The 23,237-nt window shown below is 55.9% G+C and overlaps 1 protein-coding gene across 1 annotated transcript in view; it reads right to left on the bottom strand.

The window, feature by feature from the left end:
• The window catches only part of MYH9 (myosin heavy chain 9), a 91,429-nt gene that overhangs the window by 14,269 nt on the left and 53,923 nt on the right, over positions 1-23,237 (bottom strand). The window contains exons 6-25 of the mRNA XM_068562103.1: positions 22,090-22,182; positions 21,536-21,599; positions 20,876-20,974; positions 20,323-20,466; positions 19,482-19,577; positions 18,588-18,706; positions 16,714-16,866; positions 15,452-15,625; positions 14,582-14,755; positions 12,469-12,583; positions 9,741-9,934; positions 9,269-9,390; positions 8,416-8,485; positions 6,435-6,595; positions 5,459-5,567; positions 4,319-4,450; positions 3,717-3,923; positions 3,038-3,175; positions 2,252-2,375; positions 114-285 (exon numbers count right to left, since the gene is read on the bottom strand). Coding sequence (XP_068418204.1) covers positions 114-285; positions 2,252-2,375; positions 3,038-3,175; positions 3,717-3,923; positions 4,319-4,450; positions 5,459-5,567; positions 6,435-6,595; positions 8,416-8,485; positions 9,269-9,390; positions 9,741-9,934; positions 12,469-12,583; positions 14,582-14,755; positions 15,452-15,625; positions 16,714-16,866; positions 18,588-18,706; positions 19,482-19,577; positions 20,323-20,466; positions 20,876-20,974; positions 21,536-21,599; positions 22,090-22,182 — 2,660 coding nt within the window. The remainder of the gene's footprint in view (positions 1-113; positions 286-2,251; positions 2,376-3,037; positions 3,176-3,716; positions 3,924-4,318; positions 4,451-5,458; positions 5,568-6,434; positions 6,596-8,415; positions 8,486-9,268; positions 9,391-9,740; positions 9,935-12,468; positions 12,584-14,581; positions 14,756-15,451; positions 15,626-16,713; positions 16,867-18,587; positions 18,707-19,481; positions 19,578-20,322; positions 20,467-20,875; positions 20,975-21,535; positions 21,600-22,089; positions 22,183-23,237) is intronic.

Consider the following 23,237-nt stretch of genomic DNA (forward strand, 5'->3'; position numbering starts at 1 on the left):
AATTGGCTTCCAAGACAACAGTGAAGCGCGTGCCCGCAGTTCACTGATGCACCAAGAACCACAGCAGGGGGCACGCTGAGAGTCTGGGCGCTGGCTGATGCTCTGGCCCTCACCTGGCCAGGGCAGCCTGGAGCTCCTCCTCTTTCTTGGCCAGCTGCATCTTGAGCTCAGCAATCTGAGCCTGCAGCTCGGCGATCTGGTCACTGAGGTCCGTGGAGTCTCCCTCCAGCTTCCGGCGGGTCTTCTCCAGCTCCTGACGCTGCTTCTCCTCTCTTCGCAGGCGCTCTGAGAAGGAAGAATGGAGAGATGCGAACAGACCCCTCAGTGGCTACAGATCTGTCTTTGTCTTCAAATCTTACATAAGATGCCAAATATTTGTTACAAAACATCTGTGCTGTTTAAATGATCATGATTCACACTCATACCCAACTCCTGGATGAAGGAAAAGAACGTCACCATAAGCTTCCAAGTCCTTGTCTCCCCAACCCCACCCACTGACCCTTCCCACCAAGGGAACTATTCCCCCAAAGTTCGTGTTTACAGTTCCCTCGTTTCCCTTTGAGGCTCCACCATGTCTGCCTCCCTAAAAATTATAACATTTAGTCTTGCATGGATCTGAACTTACATTAGGGATCTGTTCTATATGAATTCTATGGAGACGGTACAGCGGGGCCAGAGTCCAATGGGCTTTACAACTCCTGTTATGACGTCACCTAGGTGATGTCCTTACCTTTCTGTGCCTCATCTGAGTAGTAAGGCTATAAGACAAGCTACTTCCTTAGGCTGTTGGGAGGCTCAAATGTGTTGGTATCTGAAAGCCCCTGGAACCGCGCCTGCCCATAGAGTGTGCGCAGTAAGGGCTGGCGACTCTTATTCCTCATCTTACCTTTGTCGCTCAACGTTAAAATCTTGAGATTTAGCAACTTAAGTGTCACTGTAATCGATCCATTTGGACTTCTGTCTGTGTATTCCACCATGTGAACACACCACAACTTATCTGTCTATCCTACAGCTGATGGGCACCTGTAGGATAGATGGGCACAGCCTACAGCTGTGTGCCCTCCTGAGCCACGATGCTGTGAGCGTTCTTGCCCATGACTCCCAACGCACATGGACAAGAGGCATGGGTTGCAGGCAAAGCTTCAACCTCACTAGGCACTGGCAGATTGTTCTCCAAAATTGTTCTCTAAAACTGTCTACCAATTTATACTCCCACTGGCAGCGTGTGTGTGTTCCGACTGTTCTACATCTTTGGCAACACTTGTTAGTGTCAAACTTTCACGTCTGCCAATCCAGCAGGCCTGCTGCTCCAAGACCTCCTGCATGATGGAGTCTTTCAGACTATTCCCAGGTGAAGAGATCTCTGTGTCAGGACGTCTCTTCCCCTTGATGGCCTGAACACCTTAACCCAGGAGGGGCCAAGAAACCAAGCTGGGAAAATTCTCCTAGCGACCAGCCCAGATGGTTTCAGCCCTACGTCCACTGGGCACTGACAACTGCCCTGCGCACCGGGCTGTCCCACGTCTCCACAGAGGGAGCAGTGGTTTCTGGCTGGAGCTCAGAGCCCCCCCGGTGGTCTGGGCTCCCCTTGCCCCCCGTTCCACTCCTCTCAAGGGGCAGGGGGACAAGGGGTCCCCAGACAGCACAAACCTGGGCTTGTGTCATCCTCCTAGACACCACGGATCCCAGGGCACAGGGAGACGGAGGCATGATTTGTCTCCCTGCCCCACGTGAAGCAATGGCCTCTCGCGATACCTGCCCGGCATCTTACAACACACACAGCACGTCCATGCGCGTTATTCAGTTCAGTCCTCACACTCACCCTTTCGCTGTGTCCGCTTAGAGGTAAGAGAAACTCAAGCTCACGGAGATTAATAGGTAGAAGATGACACAGCTAGTAAGTGGCAGAGCCGCAATCAAACCTAGAAGCTCCTAGGAAGTCTCAGAAGCTTGTGAAACGCATGGTGCGCGACACGAGAGAAACGCCAGAGCTCAATTCTCAACGCTCGTCACTTGGGGGAGCGTCCCTCCCAACCAGTGCCTGGAGGTCCAGGCTCCACGGGGAGCGGGCGCTGACCCCCATGTCTTGAGGGCAGTGGCCGGATACCACAGACCCCAGCCTCGCCTGCTCAGAGCCAGTGGGAGACCCGGCCGGCACTCCAGCTCCTGGCAGCGAGGCCCAGGCTGGGCCCCCGAGCAGGGGACACTCCAGCAATCCCGAGCCCGACCGTTCCTGCCGCCACCCCCTTACCCTCCAGGTCGGTGATCATTGCCTCGTGCTTGTTCTTGAGCTTGGCCAGGCTCTTAGATTTCTCCTCCTCTTCCATGAGGTTGGTGGTGAACTCGGCTATTCTGTCTTCCAACAGCTTCTTCTCCTGGGGGGGCGAGGGTGGGTCAGAGCTTAAAGTCAGTTGAGCGCAGAACACGTCAGCTCTCCTCAAGGCACGACTCACCCAGACATTGAGGACTGAATGGTGGGGCAGGGTCTTAAACACCTGGTCAAGTTCATTAGGATTTCCTAGATCAAAGGAGTCATTTTGAAAGGTCACTAGCTCCTCTGAAATAGCTGGGTAAGCCTCCTTGGGACCCATAAAGGGGGTGCCCAAGCCCTTCCTGGGCCTGCGTCACCCTTTTCTGCTCAGGTAAGAAGAGCCACCAGGTGACAGGGAGTGTCAGCGAGGGAATTCAGGGCAGGCGGGATGGCGCCACCTTCTCCATGCCTTCGACCTCCCCCTTCCTCACCCCCCAGAGTGCCCCTGCTCTTCTCACTTTCTGCTTTGTGTGGCCACCAGTGGAGCCCTAATGCCACAGCAAGCGGCCACACAGCCAGCGTAACTCCCCCCATCACAGGGTCCCGGGCAGCCGTCCTGCCCTGTCAACCTGGCCACCCCCATCCTCTGGAGATGGAGGTCTGCATCCTGACCTTGCCCCTCCTTCTCCTCTAACTTGATTCCCAGCTGCTACCTGTCGCCAGGCGGATGCTGACAGGGACCCAGCCGCTTGCCCCGGTGCCCTGGCTGCCGGACTGCCGCCCCACCTTGCCCAGCTTGCAGTTCTGGTCCTCCAGGATGATCTGGTCCTCCTCCAGCTTCTTCAGCTTGGCCTCAGTGGTCACCTTCTCTAGCTGAAGCTTCTGCCGGGCGCCTTCCTCCTCCTCCAGCTGCTCCTCCAGCTCCTAACGTGAAGCCAGGGCGACGCCTGAGCAACTGGGATGGGGCCCGGCCCCCACGTGTGCGGTCATGTATTTAAAACTGGGGTGTGGGGACAAGAACCCCAGGCCAATCGCGGGGTCACGTGTTCCGAGGGGCCTCATCCAGCAAGCATCCACCCTCCGCTCCTCAGACCAGCCAGAGCGAGGACGGAGGAGGGGAATTAAACTGGCTTCAACGCTCAGTGGGGCAGCGCTAACAGGCACCTGACACACACATGTCAGAAAGAACCACCCAGGGAATTCCCAGGTGCGCCAGTGGTTAAGACTCCGAGCGCTCACTGCCGATGGGCCTGGGTTCAATCCCTGGTCAGGGAACTAAGATCCCACAAGCCGCGCGGCCGTAAAAAAAAAAAAACAAAAAAAAAACGTCCCAAAGAGAACACGTCTCCAAGGCTGCCCCCGGGATGAAGGCTGTCCTCCCATGGCACTTGTGGTGCCCCTGCTCCCCACGCACCCCATCCCCCGCCCCGTGCCTGGGGTCCGGCCCTGCCCCTCCTCCGGGCACCTGGATGTTCTGCTGCATTTTCTTCTTCTCAGTCTGCAGGTGCTGGCAGCGCTCCTCCTCCTCCTCCACCCTGGCCTCCAGGTCATGGCAGATCTCTTCCAGCTCCTGCTTCTTGGCGGTCAGGCGGGCCCGGAGCTCCTCGGCCTCGGCACACAGCTCTGTTTCTGCCTGGAGCTGCTCCTGCAGCTGCAACTTCTCAGCCATGAGCTGCGAGAACACGTGGGAAATGTGAGCTCTTACAGCCGCCTCGGGCCACTTGTACCCACAGGAGAACTGGTCTCCAGTGCAGGCTCCTGCAGGGAGAGCCCTGCTGATGAGAGCAGCTTCCGTCTCAGGACGCTTAAGCTGCCAGGCATGTTTAAACATCACGTCCACCATCCCTCACCACCGCTCCGTGAGCTGTACATCAAGATCCCGAGGAAACAGGCTCAGAGAGGGGCTGGGCCTTGAACCCCGCACTCATGAGCTTTCCATCCCATGGGGTAGCCTTCCTACATCACAAAACCCCCAACAGGGTCTGCAGAGAAATTAACCAGGCATGCCTCGCCTACTGGTTGCCAGCAGGTGGCAGCACTGCCTGGGCAGAGCTGGCAGACACCCACCTGGGACTGGAGGGTCTCCATCTCTGAGAGCCTGCTCTCAGCGGCCAGCTGCTTCTCCCGCACCTTCACCAGCTCCTCCTCCTTGGCCATCATCTCCTCCTCCTGCCGGCTCACCTGCAGCAGCGGCTTGACCTAGGAGAGGAGATTGAGGAGGAAACACGCTCAGGGGAAGATGCCTGTCCGGGCTGAGAGCCGTGGGGCTTTCCCCTCACCTGTGGAAGCGCAAGCTCACGAGAGTGAGGGGCAGGTAGGGCGCAGGGCAGAGGAGGTGCAAATGGGTACAATCTTTCTGGAAATCAATTTGGTACTGTGTGCCATAGGCCTCTGACCCACTAATTACATTTCGGGGAAACTACCCCTATGCGTGCATGAAGATGTTCAGGACAGCATTGTTTATAACAGTGAAAATTTCAGAGAGAGATAAACATCCATTGCTGGAAAAATAGTCAGATAAATTATGAAACATCTCTAGGGAACAGTATGCTGACTTTTTAAAAATGATGCTCATGAAGGAATTTTAAATGCAAAATGCAAAGTACGTGACTGTTTATACAAGTCAAAGCTCAGCTACGTAAGAACGTGTGTGGTTTACACAGCAGAGATTTACCGGGAGTGAAAAAATAATTTTTAAAAAGCAGACTAAATATTGAAACATCTATTCAGTATCGACATTGGCACAAGGATGAAGGGATTACAGGTGAATTTTTATTTTCTTGTTTACCCTTTTGGTTAGTCTAACTTTTCGCAATTACCACAGATCACTTATCATAAACAAAAGCAGCCTGAACAACTTTAATAATTAATGAACTTTTGTAAAGGCTCGGGAGGACCCACCCAGCCGGCTGCAGATTCTCACCTGCCCGTGGTTTCTGGGGGGTAGCACTGTCGCCACGTGGAGCCGTGGTGGGCGGGCTGGGCCCTGACATCCCGGGAGCCGCCCTTGCAGCCGCCCTAGCCCAGCCTGATAGCACCGTGGCCGTCCACGCCGGACACATGCCCCGGCTCACACCCCTCTAGATCCCACGGGCAGGATCATCCCGGGCTCCTGTGCTGGGCACAGGGACGCAAAGGCAAAGTGCCAGCCCCAGGGCCTGAGCCCTGCTCGTCCCCCGTGTCACGCGGAGGCCCTTCCAGACCCACCTTGGTGAAGAGTCGCCACCACTGCCAGTTGCGCAGCTTGAGGTAGGCGGCACAGTTCCTCTGCAGGACTTTCATGGCCGTCAGCTGCTGCTGCCTCTTGGCGAAGGCCCTGTGGGACGAGGGTCACAGTCAGCCCTCCAGGTGGGGGATGGCACACCTCCCTCCCGACAGTCCTGACCTCACTCATGGAGGCCTTTCCGGAGGGACCGACCCCTGCCGGGGGCACCACGAAACAGACGTGGCGGGAAGGAGGTCGGCTTCAGGTTGAATCCTGTGGGTGACCTCACAGAGGGTGCCCGGGGCCGAGGTCACTCAGGGGCGAGAGAGGTCACCACAGATCCGAGTCAAGTGTGAGCCCTGGTCATTAAGTCCATCTATCGACTGCAGCTCCCCACCCTGGTGCCACCCACAGTCTTGTGGCTTTGGTTTAGGGGGAGAATGTCAGTAGCTGATGTCCTACACAGGTCCATTTGTCCAAACACCACAAACTCATGCTGCATCCCCCAGCGCTCAGATCTCAGGCTGGAACAGACACCCCTGAGCACAGACACGGAGGGCTCAGGGGACAGATGTGCAGCTGTCCCACCCACCTTCCTGCAGCAAGTCAGACCCTGACCCCCACAGGAGCTGCTCAGGACTCAAGGATGGCCTCCTCCTCTGGGAGCATGGCGTCCTCTGGGGACAGCCGGCTCTGGGTGTCATCCTTACGTGAGGGACACAGGAAGGAATAGCGGTGGCAGGAGCTTTCGTGACGAGCAAATCCAAGCACAGTCACCCCTCCCACTAGCTCACTTTAAACCTCAGGCAGAAATCCAGGAAGCAGGGGGGCAGGGAAGGCCACGGGGGCCTCCCCGGGCGACACCTGACTGGCATTAGGGCGCCCAGGCCACTGCTTCCTCAGTGTCCTCCGCTACAGGAGAGCTGGGAGGGCCCGGGCGCGGGGCAGGCTGGGTGGGGTGGGTGTCCCAGGACTCACTTTCTGGCCAGGTAGCCCCTGCAGCAGGCCTGGAAGCCGATGATGACGTCCGTGATCTTCAGGTCCCGCTCCTCCTCCAGGTGAGCCAGCACGCCGGCCCGGAAGAAGACCTTGCTCTGGCCGATGCGGTACAGGTTGCTGTCGAGCTCCAGGGCTTTGATCTAGACGGAGGAGAGTTGGCCACTTACCCCTTGCCACCCCTGCGGAGCCCTGGAGCAAGGCCAAGGACGGGGGAGGGGCCTGGAGCCTGGGTCAGTCCTGCTGCTCTGCGGGCAGCCTTCTCCTGGCGCAGGGAAAGCGGGGCTGGGGGCACGCTGGGGAGCAGGCAGGTGGGGGCCGGCATGGGGCAGGTAGCGAGTCAGACTTGCAGAGAAACACAGACTCTCGGCCCTGAAGGGACCCTGGAGGTCTCCTCTTCCTTCTCTGTGCCGCCCCGCACACTGCAGTCACGCTCTACAAATGCCCAGTCAGGACACCCTCCAAGCGGAGGTGGCCAAGCATCATTGTTCTGTCCAAGCCCAGCACAGACTCCAGCTCAGGATCAAATACTAACTAGATGACCCTAGGCCTTAACCTCTGTGAGCCCATATTTCTGTGGCTGCAAAATGGGAATAATGGTTTCTTTAATTAAAAGAAAAGTCAACAAACAAAGCAAATAATAGCACCTCCTTTCTAGGAGAGCCGTGGGAGTCAAACAAGAGAATGCACAGAAAGCACTAAGCACAGGGTCAAGCGTGTGACCAGTGCCAAATGGACTTCAGCTGTCATTACCATTACCTGGCTGTTTTGGTACAGTAACAAGGCTCTCTTACTAAGCCCACTGGCAAGGGTCTGTCTGTCCATCTGTCTGCCTGGGAGAGAAGAGATTTAGAACAAGCTCCAAGAGGCAGAGTCTTGAATAGGGTAAGTGGGATCTGGGGGCCTTGGTGTCCACGAACGACTCGGCAGGCCCGGAAGAGGCCCTGTGAAAAGGGGAGACCAGGGCAGGTGGAGCCATTGTGGGCATCCCCCGGCCACGCGCCCCACCTCCCTCCCGGCATAAAGAGCCCAAGCTGCCCATCTTCCCTGCAGGGCTGGACGGAGGGGACCTGCTTATGCCAGAAGTGGGGACACCCCTCACTGGCCAGCAGCTAACTCAGTCTCCGGAGAAACAGCGGCCCAGACACGAGCTGGAGGCACACCCTCCATCCTTCACGCCTCCTCTCTGCCAGGTGGCAAGCATCAGAGAGCAGGGAGCTGTGTCTTCTCCCTCTTTTTCTAGCCCCCATCTCCCTGTCCCTTAATGCGCTGCTTTGCACAGAGCAGATGTTGAATTTTTCTTCCCTTTTCTCTTTCCTCCCCCACCCCCAAGCCCAGCCCATCCTCTGCTGACTCTTTGGAAAGAACGCGAAGTAAAGCAAGCAGGAGGTGCTGGCTACTGACTCTGGACACGTCAGGCCCAGCGGGACGCCTGCCTGCAAAGCAGAAAAACGACTGGGTGGGTACAGCCTCAGCACGGCCACTGGGTCACCACAGGGCCTTCATTCACTATGCAGAATCCAGTGCCCACTGCCCATCAGGCACTGGTTCAGAGCTGGGGGAAAGAGAGGAAAGGTCCAGAAACTCAGACACCGGCGGCTTTGGGCTGGTCGTGGTGCCCTGGTGGCAAGCTGCCCCGCCAACCACACTGCATGTGAAGATCGGAGGAGACATGCACAAGAAAGAACCAGAATGTGCCCAAAAGGAAGAGGCCGTCTCACACCACAGCCTTGCCACGCCGCGGCTCTGGCCTCCTCCTCCTCCCCACCCCGCTCCCACACGCTGTCCTGACCCCACCAAGGGCTAAGGGGGCTGCCGCTCAGGGCACCTGGCAGAATCAGAACTGGCTTGTTGGAGAAACAAGAGAGCACGGTGCCAATGGATCCAAAGGACCCCGTCCAATTACAGGGGCTCTGGCCACAGGTCACCCAACACAGGAGGCGGGGACGGCAGCTCAACTCACCATGAGCACACACGCCTGCTTCCCATCCATGAAGCCCTTAGGAATGGAATTTGGTGTCAGGATCTCGTATCTGAGGAAGAAAAGGGCAGCCAGGTCAGTTTAGCCCTAGCTTGGATTCCATGTGGCCTGGAATATACGTGAGAGATCAGGGTCGTCCCTATGGTGTAGCAGATGTAGAATTCTTTCCACAGAGTCTCCTAAGGAAAGGGGACATGCGGTGAATCCCGCCGTGCTCTTTCCTTAGGCTAAATGGCACGAGGAAGGCCTGGTGCTTTCCAGAAAGCAAATGGAAACTCATGTCGGACTGTTTCATTCACTCAAGGGTGAGCTTTGCAGTGGGCTTACTAACTACTAATCACCCAGCATCCGCGTCTGTAACCCCAGAAGGCCATGCCCATCTCTTCACTGAGATGCTGCAGGGACCCACCAATCAACGGGGTGGTCCAAGAAATTAAACACAGGGCTGCATCATGACAGCAACTGGCACTAAACACAGTCATTAAGCAAAGAAGCCGGTGTCACTACTGTCCCCCTCTGCACACACAGCAGACTTTCATTTCCATCAAGTTCCTTTAATACCCAAGGCTCCGGCTGATCCTCCTTTAATTTCTTTTCAGAGCTCCTCTAACTGTAGCAAACAGCGCCAAGCTCCCAAAGTGACTAGGAGTGAAAGCCAACGAGATAACTTTTGTTTCAGAAACAAAACAGAGAAATCCCTCCTCACGTAGATGGTGGCACAGAGAACCGTGTGAGGAGCCGGCCGGAACTCAACTCAATGTGGACGAGGAAACGGCTCCCCTACCGGAGGCCTCTGCTGGGGAGCAGCCGGCCCTGGGCCGGGGGCCCTGCTCACCTCTGCCGGAACTCCTGGAAGACCACGCGGTTGGGGAAGCCCTGGCGGCAGATTCGGATGCCCTCGAGAACCCCGTTGCAGCGCAGCTGGTCCAGCACCAGATGGGGGTCCAGCTTGCCAGCCTAGAGAAGAAAATACACGCACCTGCTCTTACTTCTGCGCCCAGGAATTGATGGAGAGAGGGGCGGCCCCCTCTGGATGAAACAGGGCAAAAGCCCCCAAGGGAGTTGGGAGTCGCTGCCGCCCACAGGTTTTGACAGCACAGTTAATGACGTGATCCAGGTCCGGGAGAGGCAGAAATGCAGGCTACGAGGGCAGCCTACCCCCTAAGGGTGCCTGAGCCACCCCGCCGGGGAACTTAACCGAGGGCGCTGTGTGCGGCGGGGGACAGAGTTTCTGCACAGGGAGACAGACAAGGGTGGAGTGGCCCGCAGGTGTGCCCGGCCCGCGCCACGCCCCCGAGTGGCCGCACCTTCTTCTCGTGGTTGGGGATGATGCAGCGGACGAAGTTGGGGTTGGTGTTCCTCAGCGTGGCCATGAGCTTGGCCAGCTGCTCCTTGTACAGCTGTCCCACCGTGCGGAACATGCCCTTGCGTGTCTTGAAGGCCCCTGGCAGCGCCGTCTCCGACATGCCGGCCACCTGGTCCAGGCCAATGATGCGGTCCACTGCAGAGAACACGCAGAAGCACGTGAGTACCCGGCGGTCCAGGGCGGGGCGGAGGGGCGGGAAAGACAGACGGACAATCTGGACAGAAGGAGAGGAGACTACGGAACAGCAGACTGTTTCTACTTGGAATCTACACAGCAGGCTAAGGTCATCTCCACATGTTGAGCGAAGGTGACCTTGTGAGCAAGGAGCAGAAAGCAGGGAAGGGTTTGGAAAGAGTGCAGAGCCGCTGAGGGGAGCAGCGCAGCCGTGAAGGCTAACGCCACAGCCACGGCACTTATCTCAGCCGCCCTGGAGAGCTCCTAACCCAGAGACACGACAGAGCTAGTACTGGGAGATTAGGACTGACATGTATACACTACCATGTGTAAAACAGATAGCTAGTGGGAACCTGCTATAAAGCACAGGAAGCTCAGCTCAGTGCTCTGTGATGACCTAGATGGGGGGGGATGTGTGTGTGTCGGGGGGGGAGGATGGGGGAGGGAGGGAGGTCCAAGAAGGAGGGGATATAGGTGTACATATAGCTGATTCACTTCATTGTACAGCAGAAACTAACACAACATCGCAAAGCAATTATACTCCAAAAAAAAAAAAAAAACAACCAGAACCCCCTTTCACAATAGCTGTTATTCAGATAAGTTGATAGGAGCCATGTAGCCTTTTGGCAAGTGTCGTGATGGCTGGTAAATAACAACTCTTTGCTATGAGAGTAACTGGGAAAAAAACCCACAAAAAACTGGACCTAATAACGCATTTCGGAGTGGCGAGCCAAGCTTGTCCAAGCTCTGAGGAGGTGTTCAACTTGACTTACAGGAATCCTGTCGTCCTCGGGTCCCAGATGAAATGAAAACCTCAGCATCCTGAATTCACGCTGACCTCTACCTGAGAGCACTGGGCCAGGAGTCAGAAGGCAGGAGCCCTAAAGCTACTCTGCCATCGCCTGCAGGACTCTGGACGAGTCCCTCTCTGTCTGCAACGGCCCCACGCAGGGCTCCCTGCATCAGGGACCTAGCGCAGCAGGAATGGTGTCGGAGCGGAGAGTTCCAGACAACCGCTACTGCCAGTGACTACCCCAGAGGCCGAGGCTCCTTCTACCTCTCGTCTCCCTTGGTCTCCAAGCTCAGGGGTCTTTATCATCTAAGCCCACCCTCCAGGGAAGAAGCCCTCATCACCGTGGCTCCCGCCCAGAACAATGAAATGAACTGCTTCCTCCCAGGTGAAAACAAAACAACGAACAAACCCAACCTAAGTGGCAGGCGATTTGAGGCCAGTCTTAAGCAAGAGCCAATGTTAAATTTGAAAGCTTCCATCGCTGGCTGCAAAAGTTAAGAATTCTGTGACAAAGTCGGTTTCCGATTCCTCTGTGGCCAGATCTCTTATCTTTTTGAAGGCAACACAAAGGACTGTTGCTCAAGAGGGAAGCCGGGAGTGAGGATGGACCCGATGAACCCCCTCAATTAAAACGGGAGGCATCTGGACCTCATGCAGCCACCGCAGGGCCCCTCTGGCCACCAAAGGTGTCCTGGGAGTGGGTGGCTTGTGAAGACCACTCAGGTTGCCCAGTGTGAGGTCCAATACGCCCTGTAACAACCCGCCGTTTCACGTAAGTGTGCCCTGCCCCCGGCAGGCCTGGCCCAGGAGCAGTGACTGCTGCATACACACACAGGTGCACGCACGCAGACACACAAACACATACAGCAGTGCGCACAGCGCCTCATGCTGAGACGTGGCAGCCATCCAATCAATGAGACGCCGCCTTCACGAGCGGGAGCTCTGAAGGGGGTATAGGTTGTAAAATGATTTTTTTTCCTTTTAAGATCTAACAAGAAGTGTCAATATCAAAACACGGCCCTGATGTGCCTGCTTTTCCACTGGAGGCCTGCGCTGGGGAGGGGGGAGGGGCCTCCCCACAAGCCCGGGACCAAGAGCAGGGAAGGGGCACAGTCAGGCAGGAGCAGCCATGGCAGAGGAAGCTCAGCAGAAGCGCTCGTCACGCAGCCCTGGATGCAGCACACACGGACGGACGCCGCACCGGGCAGCCAGTCACCTGGTTCTAGGAGGAGGAGGGCAGGAAAGCGCTGATAGGAATAGGCTCTCTGGGTGCTCTGCATCTCTGCAACAGAGAGGTTAAAGCAAAACCCAGGCAGAAGGGAGGAGAGACCAGCAGAGACAAGGAAAAGAACCACTTCCAGAGCTACCAGCTACCAGGGAGAAGCAGGGAGGCAGTAAGGAGTGGGACGGGAACCTGGGCGCCGGGCGCCGGGCCATCACACGACACCCCCGCGCTAGAAAGGGCTTGTCTGTGGCCGTGGAGCCGAGGGAAGCCTCTGTCCCAGAGCAAGTGGCTGCGCAGCACGTTCAAGGATGCTCGGGGCTCAAGGACAGGGTGACCGTAAGGGCTGGAGGAGCCCAGGCTCCCGGGTGCTAAGCGGCCACAAACCCCCCGGTCCACGTCCTGGGCTCGGCCCGCTGACGTGGAGGGAAGAGGCCTGGCTCGGGGCACCGGGAGGCGGGGTGAGGGCCAAGGGCGTACCATCCTTCCACAGCTCCGAGACGAACTTGTCGGAGGACTGGTGCAGCAGCGTGGCGATGTTGTCGTTCAGCGGGTCCATGTTCTTCATCAGCCACTCGTCAGCTTTGTAATCCACCTGCAAGACGGGACCCCAGGTCACGGGCTGCTCGGGGGACATCGGTGCACGCAGCCTCTCCGATGACCAGCCGACCCCACAGGCGGAAACATTAACAACCGTGAACCCTCGACCCGGCGTTTACATCCCCAAGAAGGAAATGAGGAGTGACCAGGGCGGAGGCCTCCGTGAGATGTTCTCTGCGGAGTCACGCAGAGGGCAAAAAATTTAAGCCACGCGAACCCCAAGCAAATGGTTATAGTTACACCGCGGAATATTCTGTTTTTAATTTTTTTAAGGTAACATGAACCTAAAGAAAAAATTCTGAAAGGACGTTAGCCAAAATGTGGTAATATTTCTTTTTCGTAACAGGCAAGTAATTTTTACTTTTTCTTTGTCATTTCAGGATACCCAGGTTTTCCTGGATATGCGTTATTCTTATCTTTTTTGAAATATGTCCTTAATAACAAGAGTAGTACAACATTATATATTCTAACGATACAAACAGAGCGGGAAGCCGCTGCAAGCCCCGTCCTAAACCACACAGCAGTAACCGCCGCTCTCAGCCTGTGGTCCCCTCCTGGCCCCTTTCGACAGGTTTCCGCACACGCACTGCTATTGATGACAAGGTACAGGATGGTGGCTTCTTTCTCCCTAGGGGCAGAGTTACCTCCTGGGAGACGACAAGCCCTGGAGCTGAGTGTCTTGGCCATCTATCCCCCTGGGCACAGGCAGCGTCCTTGTCCTTTTAGCGGCTGTAGTGCAGCCCAGGCGAGGATGCACACGGCCAGTTTCACCGTTCAGGCCCCTCGTGGACTTTCGGGTGCACCCAGTTTTTGCATCACAGACAACAGTGCAACAAAAGCCCTCCTGCATTTCTAACAAGGGTGGAAGTGGAAATGGGGCTTTAGGCGCCATTACCTTAGGTAACGAGAAAACAGAGGTTCTTTAAACAGGGAGTTTGTGGGAATTCCCTGGCCGTCCAGTGGTTAGGACCTGGCACTTTCGCTGCTGTGGGCCCGGGTTCGATCCCTGATTGGAGGATTAAGATCCCGCAAGCCACACGGCACAGCCCCCAAAAATAAATAAATAAATCTCATCACACACCCAAGTGTAACCAATAGTTAGGTACTCCATGCAAGCAACACAATTTGCTGAGAAAACTCAGCTTTAGTCTAAGCACGGACCTCTGCAGACTCAGGACATCCCTGTTCAGTTAGGTTCAAGCCCCAGGAACAAGCCAGCTGGAGGACGTGTGCCAGCTGGTGTGAAGGCAGCTCTGCCACTTACTGGCCGGTGGCCTTGGCAATAACAAAGCCATCATCTACGGGTGTGGCTCTCACCCAGGGGACTGTGCCACCCCCATGTGGCAGATGTTCTGGGATGTCTGGAGACATTTCTGGTTTGGCAAGTAGGGAGGGCGCTACTGACCTCTGGTGGGGAGAAGCCAGGGAAGCTGCTGAACATCCTACAACACGCAGGACGGGCCCCGAGCACAAAGCCTGACCCGGCCCCCGAGTGGGCGGCGCGGAGGCTGAGAGGCCCTGCCCCAGAGCACTGACTGCCCACTCTGGGCTCACAAGCTCCTTTAACCCATGTTACCCAGGTCAGTGGTGGTCATCCCCACTTTCCATGTGAATCAACCAAGGCTCAGAGAAGTGAGGTAACCAGCCCAAAGTCACACAGGGGCAGAGCTCTAATACAGACTCCACGGCCTGCGCCTTTAGCACAAATCTCATTTCCGCGCCTGGAAAATGCACCTAATAATAATACACAACAGGACACCAGCCTGGGCACCTTACAGGATTGCCGCAAGCTTCTAACAAAACGGAACATGTGATGGTGCTTGGTGAGGTGGGGGAGTCCCATGAACGCTGAAGGCACCAGGCACGTCATCGGACGAGTCACGGGACAAGAGTACTGCGCCCTGCCCCACATCTCGGGGCTCCCGGTCTTAGAATCGCTGCTAAGTCTCCTACAAAGGTCCGGCCGACACCTTCCTGTGTGTGTGCTCCTCACCTTGCCAGCGTAGTGGATGATGCAGAAGTCAGCTTTGTCCTTCAGCTGCTTGGGCTTCTGGAACTTGGGGTGGGTGCCCTGCTCCTGCACCACCTTCTCCACGAAACTCTTGTCCGTGGCTTTGGGGAACCAGCACTCCTCGTCCAGCAGGGCCAGGATGCCTGGGGGGCCTGCCTGGAGGGAGCACAGCGTCGCACAGGTGAGCTCGACCTGGAAACCCACCCATTCCTGCCCTCGTAAGAAGCCAAAGCCCAGAATCTCTCCAGAAGGTAGGCAGTGCTTCCCCGCAGGGAGGAAAAAAAAAAACAGAAGAAGAAGAAGAAGAAGAAGCAATACCGAAAGCACTCAATTTAAGAGCTCTAGCTCAAAAGAAACTTCTGGGGTCTAGGCTACAGCTGACACACCTTAATAAAATGATGCATCAGAAGGGTTCTCCAATGAGTGCACTGGAAATCCCTTGGCGGGCTTGATGGGCCAAGCAGACCCCCGGCCCACGTCCAGAGGCTGCCCCCAGCAGATGTCCCGGCCCCTGAGTCCCTCTGCATCCCCTCCCCCACCCTCCATGTCCGCACAGTTACATGGTGACAGGTGACACTTAGGACAAGCCTCCCGAGGAAGAGGAAGCACCCCAGAGCCCCAAGAGCCTTCCGTACACTGAGTTTAAGACAAGAGAGCAGACTCAGACATTGTGGGGACTGGCTGACAGGCCTGGGAGCCACATGGGTTCTTGTTTGTTAGAAAATGCAACTGATTAAAAAAAAAAACTCATCGCAGAAGCAAATCGTTTCATGTCAGAATTCTGGGTAGTTCCAGCGCCAGGAGGGCAGAGCAAAGAGGGCGGGGGTGAAGCCCCGCAGGTGTGGCTCTTACTGGCTTCTCGATGAGGTCGATGCAGGGCTGCAGGTCAAGGCCAAAATCGATGAAGTTCCACTCAATGCCCTCGCGCTGGTACTCCTCCTGCTCCAGGATGAACATGGTGTGGTTGAAGAGCTGCTGCAGCTTCTCGTTGGTGTAGTTGATGCACAGCTGCTCGAAGGAGTTCAGCTGCAAGAGGGGGACAAGGTCACAGAGATGCCCACCCTCCCACTGCATGGCCTGCAAGTCCCTCGGGAAGGAAGGGGACGGCTGCTGGGGAAGAACCTCCTGGGGCCCCTCCGTGCCGCCCCCTGTGGGCCTCCCCTCCTCACACCCAGCAGCAGGGGCTGCACTGCTGGGGCCCACGGATCTCGCCAGCAGCCTGGTAAAGTCCCTTATATCAGGATAAAGTTTTTAAACGCATAAAATAGATTCTAAAAGAAAGATGTTGAAATGTAATTATCAAAATATTGTGACACAGCAATACACGGTGCTTCTTCATTAGAAAGCACAAGCCATGGGCTTAACAACTTCCAGAATTTTGAAGGAGAGATGAACGTAAATGATATTATATCTCTTCAATGACTGTTGTGACGTGAAAACATCTGATTTCTAGTGGTGACAGATCCAACCACTGCTAATGCTACTGAGGTCTGTACACTCTGCTCAAGCCACAATTCAAAAAACTGCATCATTTCAATGAAAAGTTAGTAAAAATAAAGAGGTGATTTTTTTTCCCCACCCACGTTCATGGTTCCTCTGAAATCTGCCATGGACCCCAGGTTAAGAACCTCTGCTGATCTACTTTATCAGTTTTTCCTACCTGAAGTCTTTATGGGCAGGGACAATATCTTGTCACAATGCTCATAATATTTGAGAATAAATAAGCAATAAATCAACAGAAAGCCCCTGTCCATGAGGCCTCCCAGAACTCCATCCAGAAGGTATCATTCTTGCCAGCATTTCTGGTTGGCAAAGGGCATCTTTTTTTTTTTGAATTTTTGAATATTATTTATTTTTTTATACAGCAGGTTGTTATTAGTTATCCACTTTATACATATTAGTGTATATATGTCAATCCCAATCTCCCAATTCACCCCACAGGGCATCTTGTTTCAGCTTAAAATACGCCCAACCGGTGTCTTCTGTCTCCACACAAGCAAGGAGGTGGCCAGCTCGCATTGCTGTGGGGCTATGGGAGAGAGGATCCCAGCCCCAGGAGAAGGCAGCCCAGAGGCTCAGGAGGCGGGAGGGGGCACGAGGGAGGAGATGCTCACATCGAAAATCTCGAAGCCAGCGATGTCCAGGATCCCGATGAACGAGGCGCCCTGCCTCTTGGTCTTGTCCAGAGCCTTGTTGATGCGCAGGACCAGCCAGCGGAACATGCGCTCGTAGGTGGCCTTGGCCAAGGCCTCAATGGCAAAGTCAGCCTGGTGGGGGGACACCCAGGGGGGCAGGGAGTCAGATACAGGAAGCCTTTAAGTTCTCATTCCCTTTGCCCCAATAATGTCACCTGAGGGCCGCCCCCCCCCAAGAGAAACAGCCCTAAGGATGGAAAAAAAGCTTCATGCACAAATACATTCACTGTGGTGTTATCTATAATGAAGGAAGCTGCAATAACCTAAATATCCAACAATACAGGCAGAGTGAACTTAGACATTTGCAAAGACCTTTTTAAAATAAATGGAGACGAACTGAAGTATCTACAGAAGAAATGACAAGATGTCTGAGATTTGCTTCAAGTTACACAATTAGGGGTGCAGGGCGACCAGATTAACCAGGAACCAAGCTTGGCCATGAGTCAGTGACTCCTGAAGACGCCCGTGTGATGGGCACATGGGCTCCCTGCACTATTCTCCACTTTATTGTGCAAATGTTCAAGAAGTTCCGTAATGAAAAGCCAAGGTGACAACTACGTTTAAAAAAGAGAGAAAGGGGCTTCCCTGGTGGTGCAGTGGTTGAGAGTCTGCCTGCCAATGCAGGGGACACGAGTTCGAGCCCTGGTCCGGGAAGATCCCACATGCCACGGAGCAACTAAGCCCGTGCGCCACAACTACTGAGCCTGCGCGTCTGGAGCCTGTGCTCCGCAACAAGAGAGGCTGCGATAGTGAGAGGCCCGCGCACCGCGATGAAGAGTGGCCCCCGCCTGCCACAACTAGAGAAAGCCCTCGCACAGAAACGAAGACCCAACACAGCCATAAATAAATAAATTAATTAATAAAAAAAAAAAGAGAGAAAGAAGGAAAAGGCCTTGCAGGAAGGAAAAAGCTGCCCAATAAGCATCACTGGGTAGGACTGGGGCAATTTTTTTCCTTCTCTAGACTTTTTTGATTTTTCTGAATCTTAAGTGTTCATGTAGTATTTTCATCATGAAAAAATTAAGCTGCTTTAATTATCAGGGAAATGAACAGTTGGTCATAATCATGCCCGCTGTCTTTTGAAAACAGCTTTGGAGGGAGGGCTTTGCCCAGAATCAGCTGTCAGCCACAAGCAGGAGGCCCGGTGGACGGCACCCTTTGGAAAAAGAACTCATCAACGTGAATTCAAAGTAATTTTGAGAGACGGGAGCAGCAGCCTGAAACCACCCAGCGCCAGGGCCATGAGAGAAACTAGAAACCACCCACAGAGGCCCTGTGGGCAGGGACTCAGGTCCTGGGCGGCGGGCACATGCGAGTGGCACAGACCCCTGCCCGGCTCTCGCCACGTGCAGCAGGACAGCCCGTGGGGGACAGACAGCCCTGAGGCCTGGGCTCCAAGAATGGCGGGTGCCGCCGCCCTGGCACCAGGACGAGTTGTGCTCCAGAAACACTCTGGGCTTGCTTCGCTTTATCCTGGAACAGGATACCCCTGCATCCTCGCCCACCAATCAGCTCAACACTGACTCCAGGGAAAAGGCACATGGCAGCCCAGAGTTCCCACCGAGGGTGGCCCTTCCTAGGCGGGGGCCTTGGCCATGTTCCTGGACCCTGGGCCCAGCTTCCTCGTGCTCTCAGTGGGGGTAACACCACCTGCTCTCCGAGGTGCTGTGAGGACCCAGTGAGGAACCCAGGTGACAGTACCGAACACCGAGGATGCCGCAGCGCAGGCCTCAACCCGGCCGCTGCAGTGGCCCGTGCCAAGGAGGCGGCCCGACCCCAGCCAGAGGGCTTACCTGCTCCTTCGTCTGAGCCTTCTGGACGTAATCCCGTCCCACCTTGATGCGAGGGGTGAGGATTCCTCTGGTGAAATCGGTCACGTTGATACCCAACAGGTGGGACACTTTCTGGGCAGCTGATGTTTTTCAAAGAATGAGGAGGGAAGGGGTAAAAGGCTTCAATTAAACCCAAGAGAATGAGTCCCGCTGCTCAACCTGGGGAAGTTGTGGTTACTGGGCGATCGTTACCAGGACAGCGAGCCCGGGCCCCAGCCCTTCCTCCACGGCACATGGAACAGCCAGCTCTCCCCTCAGGCCGGCGGCACGGGTCCTAACCGGGGGCCTGGCATCCGCACCTCCGCACACCCCGGCCACGTCCTGAGTGTGAAAGAGGGTCCCACCCACAAACAGGACTGACTCGAGGCAGCGCTGCCCCAGACACAGGGGACGGAACAGGACAATCCACACGCGCACTGGTTACATTTTTTCAAGAGCCCCTAAGAGGCGCATGTTAAGGCTAACGTAAACGAGTCACCTGCAACGACCCAAGGGCCTAGCAGTGACCGAGGAGCTGGAGTGACGACACTGTTTCGTGTCCTCACATGCAAGGCAAGTGACAGCAGAAGTGACTGTTTTACTGAGACAACCGGTCTGGTCTCAGAACAAATGAAGGGAAACGCTGGGCCATAGGATCATGGGTTTCCTAACTCATTCTGAGGCTTACTCTGTGAAGAAGCAGCAGGGTCGTGTTCATGTGTGTTTCACAAAAAATACAGAGTGACGGGCAGCCACGAACACACACGCAACAAAAAAGACAGGAGTGTCTGGAGTTGCTCCAAGACCCTTTCTCCTAAGCCAGTGCAAGCCCAGGCACCTGCCCCTCTGCTTCAGGTGAGGGGCCCACGGGCTCACCTGTGTTGTCGGGCATGGATGCTTGGTCGGTGTTACGCTCCTTCTTGAAGACGATGTTGCCGAGCTGGAGGACCCCCGAGATGACCCGCAGCAGGCCTTCAGGTGCAACCAAAGGCAGGTCAGAACCAGGCGGCGGGTGGAATAGGCCCCTGGGTGGGTGTCTCCCGCCAGAGGCCCTCAGGCAAGATGAGCCAAGTGGGGGGGCACCAGGCCTCAGCCTAAAGCATGTCTCCAGGGCCTCTGGCCGACCCCAGCTTAGATACAAGCTCTGTTAACATTCCCAACCTCTCCAAGTCCGGACCAAGGATGCGCCTCTACCCAGGGGCACGTGGTCTATTTTTATAAAGTTTTATTGGAACACAGCCACGCCCGTCCATTCACATGCTATCTGCGGAGCAAAGGTGACTGACCCTAACGCTAGAGAATGGGGTGCAGTCTCTCCATCCCCCAATCTTCCTAAAGTAAAGCCTTCAGGCCCTCCTCACCCTCCCTCCAGAGAAACGAGAGGATGCAGGCAAGCTGCACACTGTATTCACTCTGAGCTTCGCCAGTGCAGAGACCCCAGCCCCAGCCCCTGCCACACTCGCCCTGGACAAAGCAGGGCTAGTCCATTTTTAGCAAATGGCAAGAACACGAGTGGTGGACCCAGACCCTGGGCAATTGGTAACCTGTCCTTTGTTCCCCTACGTCCCCAGGCAATACGACCGGGAAGAAATAATCCTGAGCCTCAAATCTGAGGGACCACCTACCACACACTCAAGGCCTTCCTCCCGGCCGTTACAGACTCCCTAAGGGCCAGCGCCAGCAGGAAGTGCTCTCCCCCAGGAGGACCGGCCCTTACCCATCTGCTCCTCCTCTGGGATGCCCATAATCCGCATGGCCTCCATGGTCTCCTGGAACATGTCCTTGTCCTGCTGCCCAGGGATGGTGACGTGCCCATTGGACAGGAAGCGGTACTTGTTGTATGGCTCCAGCAGGAGATCAGCTGTGGGGGGCAGAGGGCAAGGCTTAGTGAAGGTCAGGAGGTGCTGGAACCAGAGGCTCCAGTCAACACCGTGACCTCAAAGGTGTAGGAGACCGGGGAGCGCCCTGAAATACCCCAGAAACCGCGGAGTGGCCGGAAAGGCCGACTCTCCCCAGCATGTAAGATGGGCACGCACATAGACCCCCCCCCACCACCCGAGAGCACTGGGGCCCCAAGGTCCGCAGCTGCACGGTGACCTGCCAGGCTTCCTCTGGCGTGGTCAGAAACAGAGGCCAAGCCCTCAGCCGGCCCAGGAACGGAAGTCATGCTCCTCTTGCCCACCCAAAGGCCGAGATTTCATTTCCTAACTGCAGTGTGTGGCCCGACAGCAGCAGGAGCCCCCGTGTCAGGCTGTGGGCCCACTACTCACTCTTGAGGTGCTCCCCAGCCCCAGACAGCAGGTAGTAGAAGATGTGGAAGGTCCGCTCTTCCTTGGCTTGGCGGATGGCACGAGATTTCTCCAGGAGGTCTTTGCAAACGTTAAGGAACGGTGCTCGCTGGAGAGGAGGCAGCCAGCCCTCCACATGCCCCCAGCCCTGTCCAAAGCCACAGAACTTCACCAGCAGAGAGTGGCAAAACAAAACAAAGGCCAACTACCTTGGCTCTACCCTTCACGGGTGTAGCCTGTGCAAACAGCAGCCCTCACACTTGGGAGCCTTATCTGTTTAAAGGGGCCTCTTCTCACGAGAGAACAGAGCTCAGAATACTCTTACCAGCACAGGCTATAACACCAGGGAGAAACAAAGTAGCGTCCACCCAATTCCACCCCCTGGGACCCACACTGAATGATCTTCCATAGTTCCATCCCATTCTAAGCTGAACTTTTTCCTGCCCGTGAAGAAAAACCTGAGCTCTGAGCTGAGTTCTCAATGAGCTTAATCCTGGTCCTCTTCCGGGTGGCACAGACAAGGTGTCATAACAGGCCCGGAAAGGGGAAACTGCTGGAATCAGGAAGCAGCTCCTTCTCCATCAAGGTCACATCTCTCCCGCCCAGACCCAGAACACTTGTTACAATTAACCACAAGGATACAAGTCTCAATGTTGGCTCCCACAATGTAGCCATTGACATCAAAGTTGATGCGAATGAACTTGCCCTAAGGAAAGACGGATGAAGAGATCAGAGGCCCCATCCTCCAGCCCCACCTCCAGTGGTACAGCCTGGAGGCAGAAAGCCAAGAGACTGAGCCTGTGTCCCCGGCCAGGGGCCCTGCACCCCAACTGCGTGGGTGCTCAGGACTCAGAAGGGCCACACAGCTAAGCCTGAGCCGGGCCCAGCTCCAGCGGCGCCCAAGTTCCGCCACAGAGGTGAGGAGGAGAGGAGGGAAGAAGTTATCTGGAGGCGTTCCTCCTGCCTGGTCTGGCCCTGCATTCTAACTGGCTGCCGGTTACAGCAGGACAAGCAGGGGACCGGCGGGGACTCCCCACTGCCTCGCTGGCTTTGCCACCTGAGCTGAGGAAGCTCCTTACACAGGTGCATGACCCAGCCTACTGCACGCGACAGGCCGGGAAGCACCAAGTTCGACCTTTCTCCGCGTCTGGGGCGCGAGTACCGGTGGGAAGGCGCCCGAGAGCGCCGGCACTCACAAATCGAGAGGAGTTGTCATTCTTGACGGTCTTGGCGTTCCCGAAGGCCTCCAGGATGGGGTTGGCCTGCAGCAGCTGTCGCTCCAGCTCGCCCTGGAAAGGAACCCAGAAGTGCAGTGAGGGCCAGGCAGCGGCGTGGGCTGGCAGACCTGCTCCGCCAGGCTGAGGGGAGGTGGCAGAGCGGTGTCCACACATCCAACGTGCCAGGGACGGAGGCTTCCGGATGGGCTCTGGCCACACCGGCCTTGGCAGTCCCTGTGCCACTCCAGAGTGACCTTCCCGCCAGGCATCTGGAAACCCTGCTTGGTTTGAACTTACTTCCCTGGGCTAACCAACCAGTGATCGAAAAGGAAAGCAGGCAGCCCACCCAGCTAGCTCTGGGGACCTGGCCCAATGGCCTGGATCAACCCTGGAGGATGCGTTGGGAAGCAGCACCTGAGCCAAAAAGAGACATGAAGGCACCATTCCTTCCCCTGGACAGTTTCCATCCCAGGTATGCTGGCCTCCCTCTGTCCTCCTTGCCTCTAATCCCCACCTGACAGACCACAAAAAAATGTTTTTTTCCCATAGGACAAGGAGAGAGGGAACCAGATCCACAAAAGACACCAGCTCGTCTCATCCGTGTCCTAATAAACTCTGCATTTCCCCTGCTGGTCCCGTCCTCCACTCCGCCCCCCCCCCCAAACCTGCTCCCAGCAGGTCAGGCGTCTGAGCATGGGATCAACAAGGCCCACTTTGGGTTCTGAATTACTTATCAAGAACACCAATAAACCCTACTTGGGGTCTCATGACACCTGGTGGTTGACAAAATGCCCCCTTATTTATGCCTTCTTAACCCTGGATCCTCATGATACTTAGGGTAGGAAAGACAGAGTAGCCCCATTTCAGAGAAGGGAAAACAGAGGTTGAGGGAGGGGGAATGATTTGCCCAAGGTCATCCAGCCATCAACCAGCAAAGCAGGTCATCGAATTCAAGGCTTCTACCTCACACCTGTCAGTCACTGCCCTGTCTCCCCTGCACCCCCGGCCCCACTTGGGGGCTCTACCCTGTCAGGTGGGCAGGCCTTTCATCCTCCCAGCAGGCCAGATAATAACTAACACTGCCTGAGGAAAATACGGCTCTTGTTCACCTTAATACCTGGGCACCC

Source organism: Eschrichtius robustus, chromosome 13, assembly GCF_028021215.1.
Source record: "Eschrichtius robustus isolate mEscRob2 chromosome 13, mEscRob2.pri, whole genome shotgun sequence".
Lineage (NCBI taxonomy): Eukaryota > Metazoa > Chordata > Mammalia > Artiodactyla > Eschrichtiidae > Eschrichtius > Eschrichtius robustus.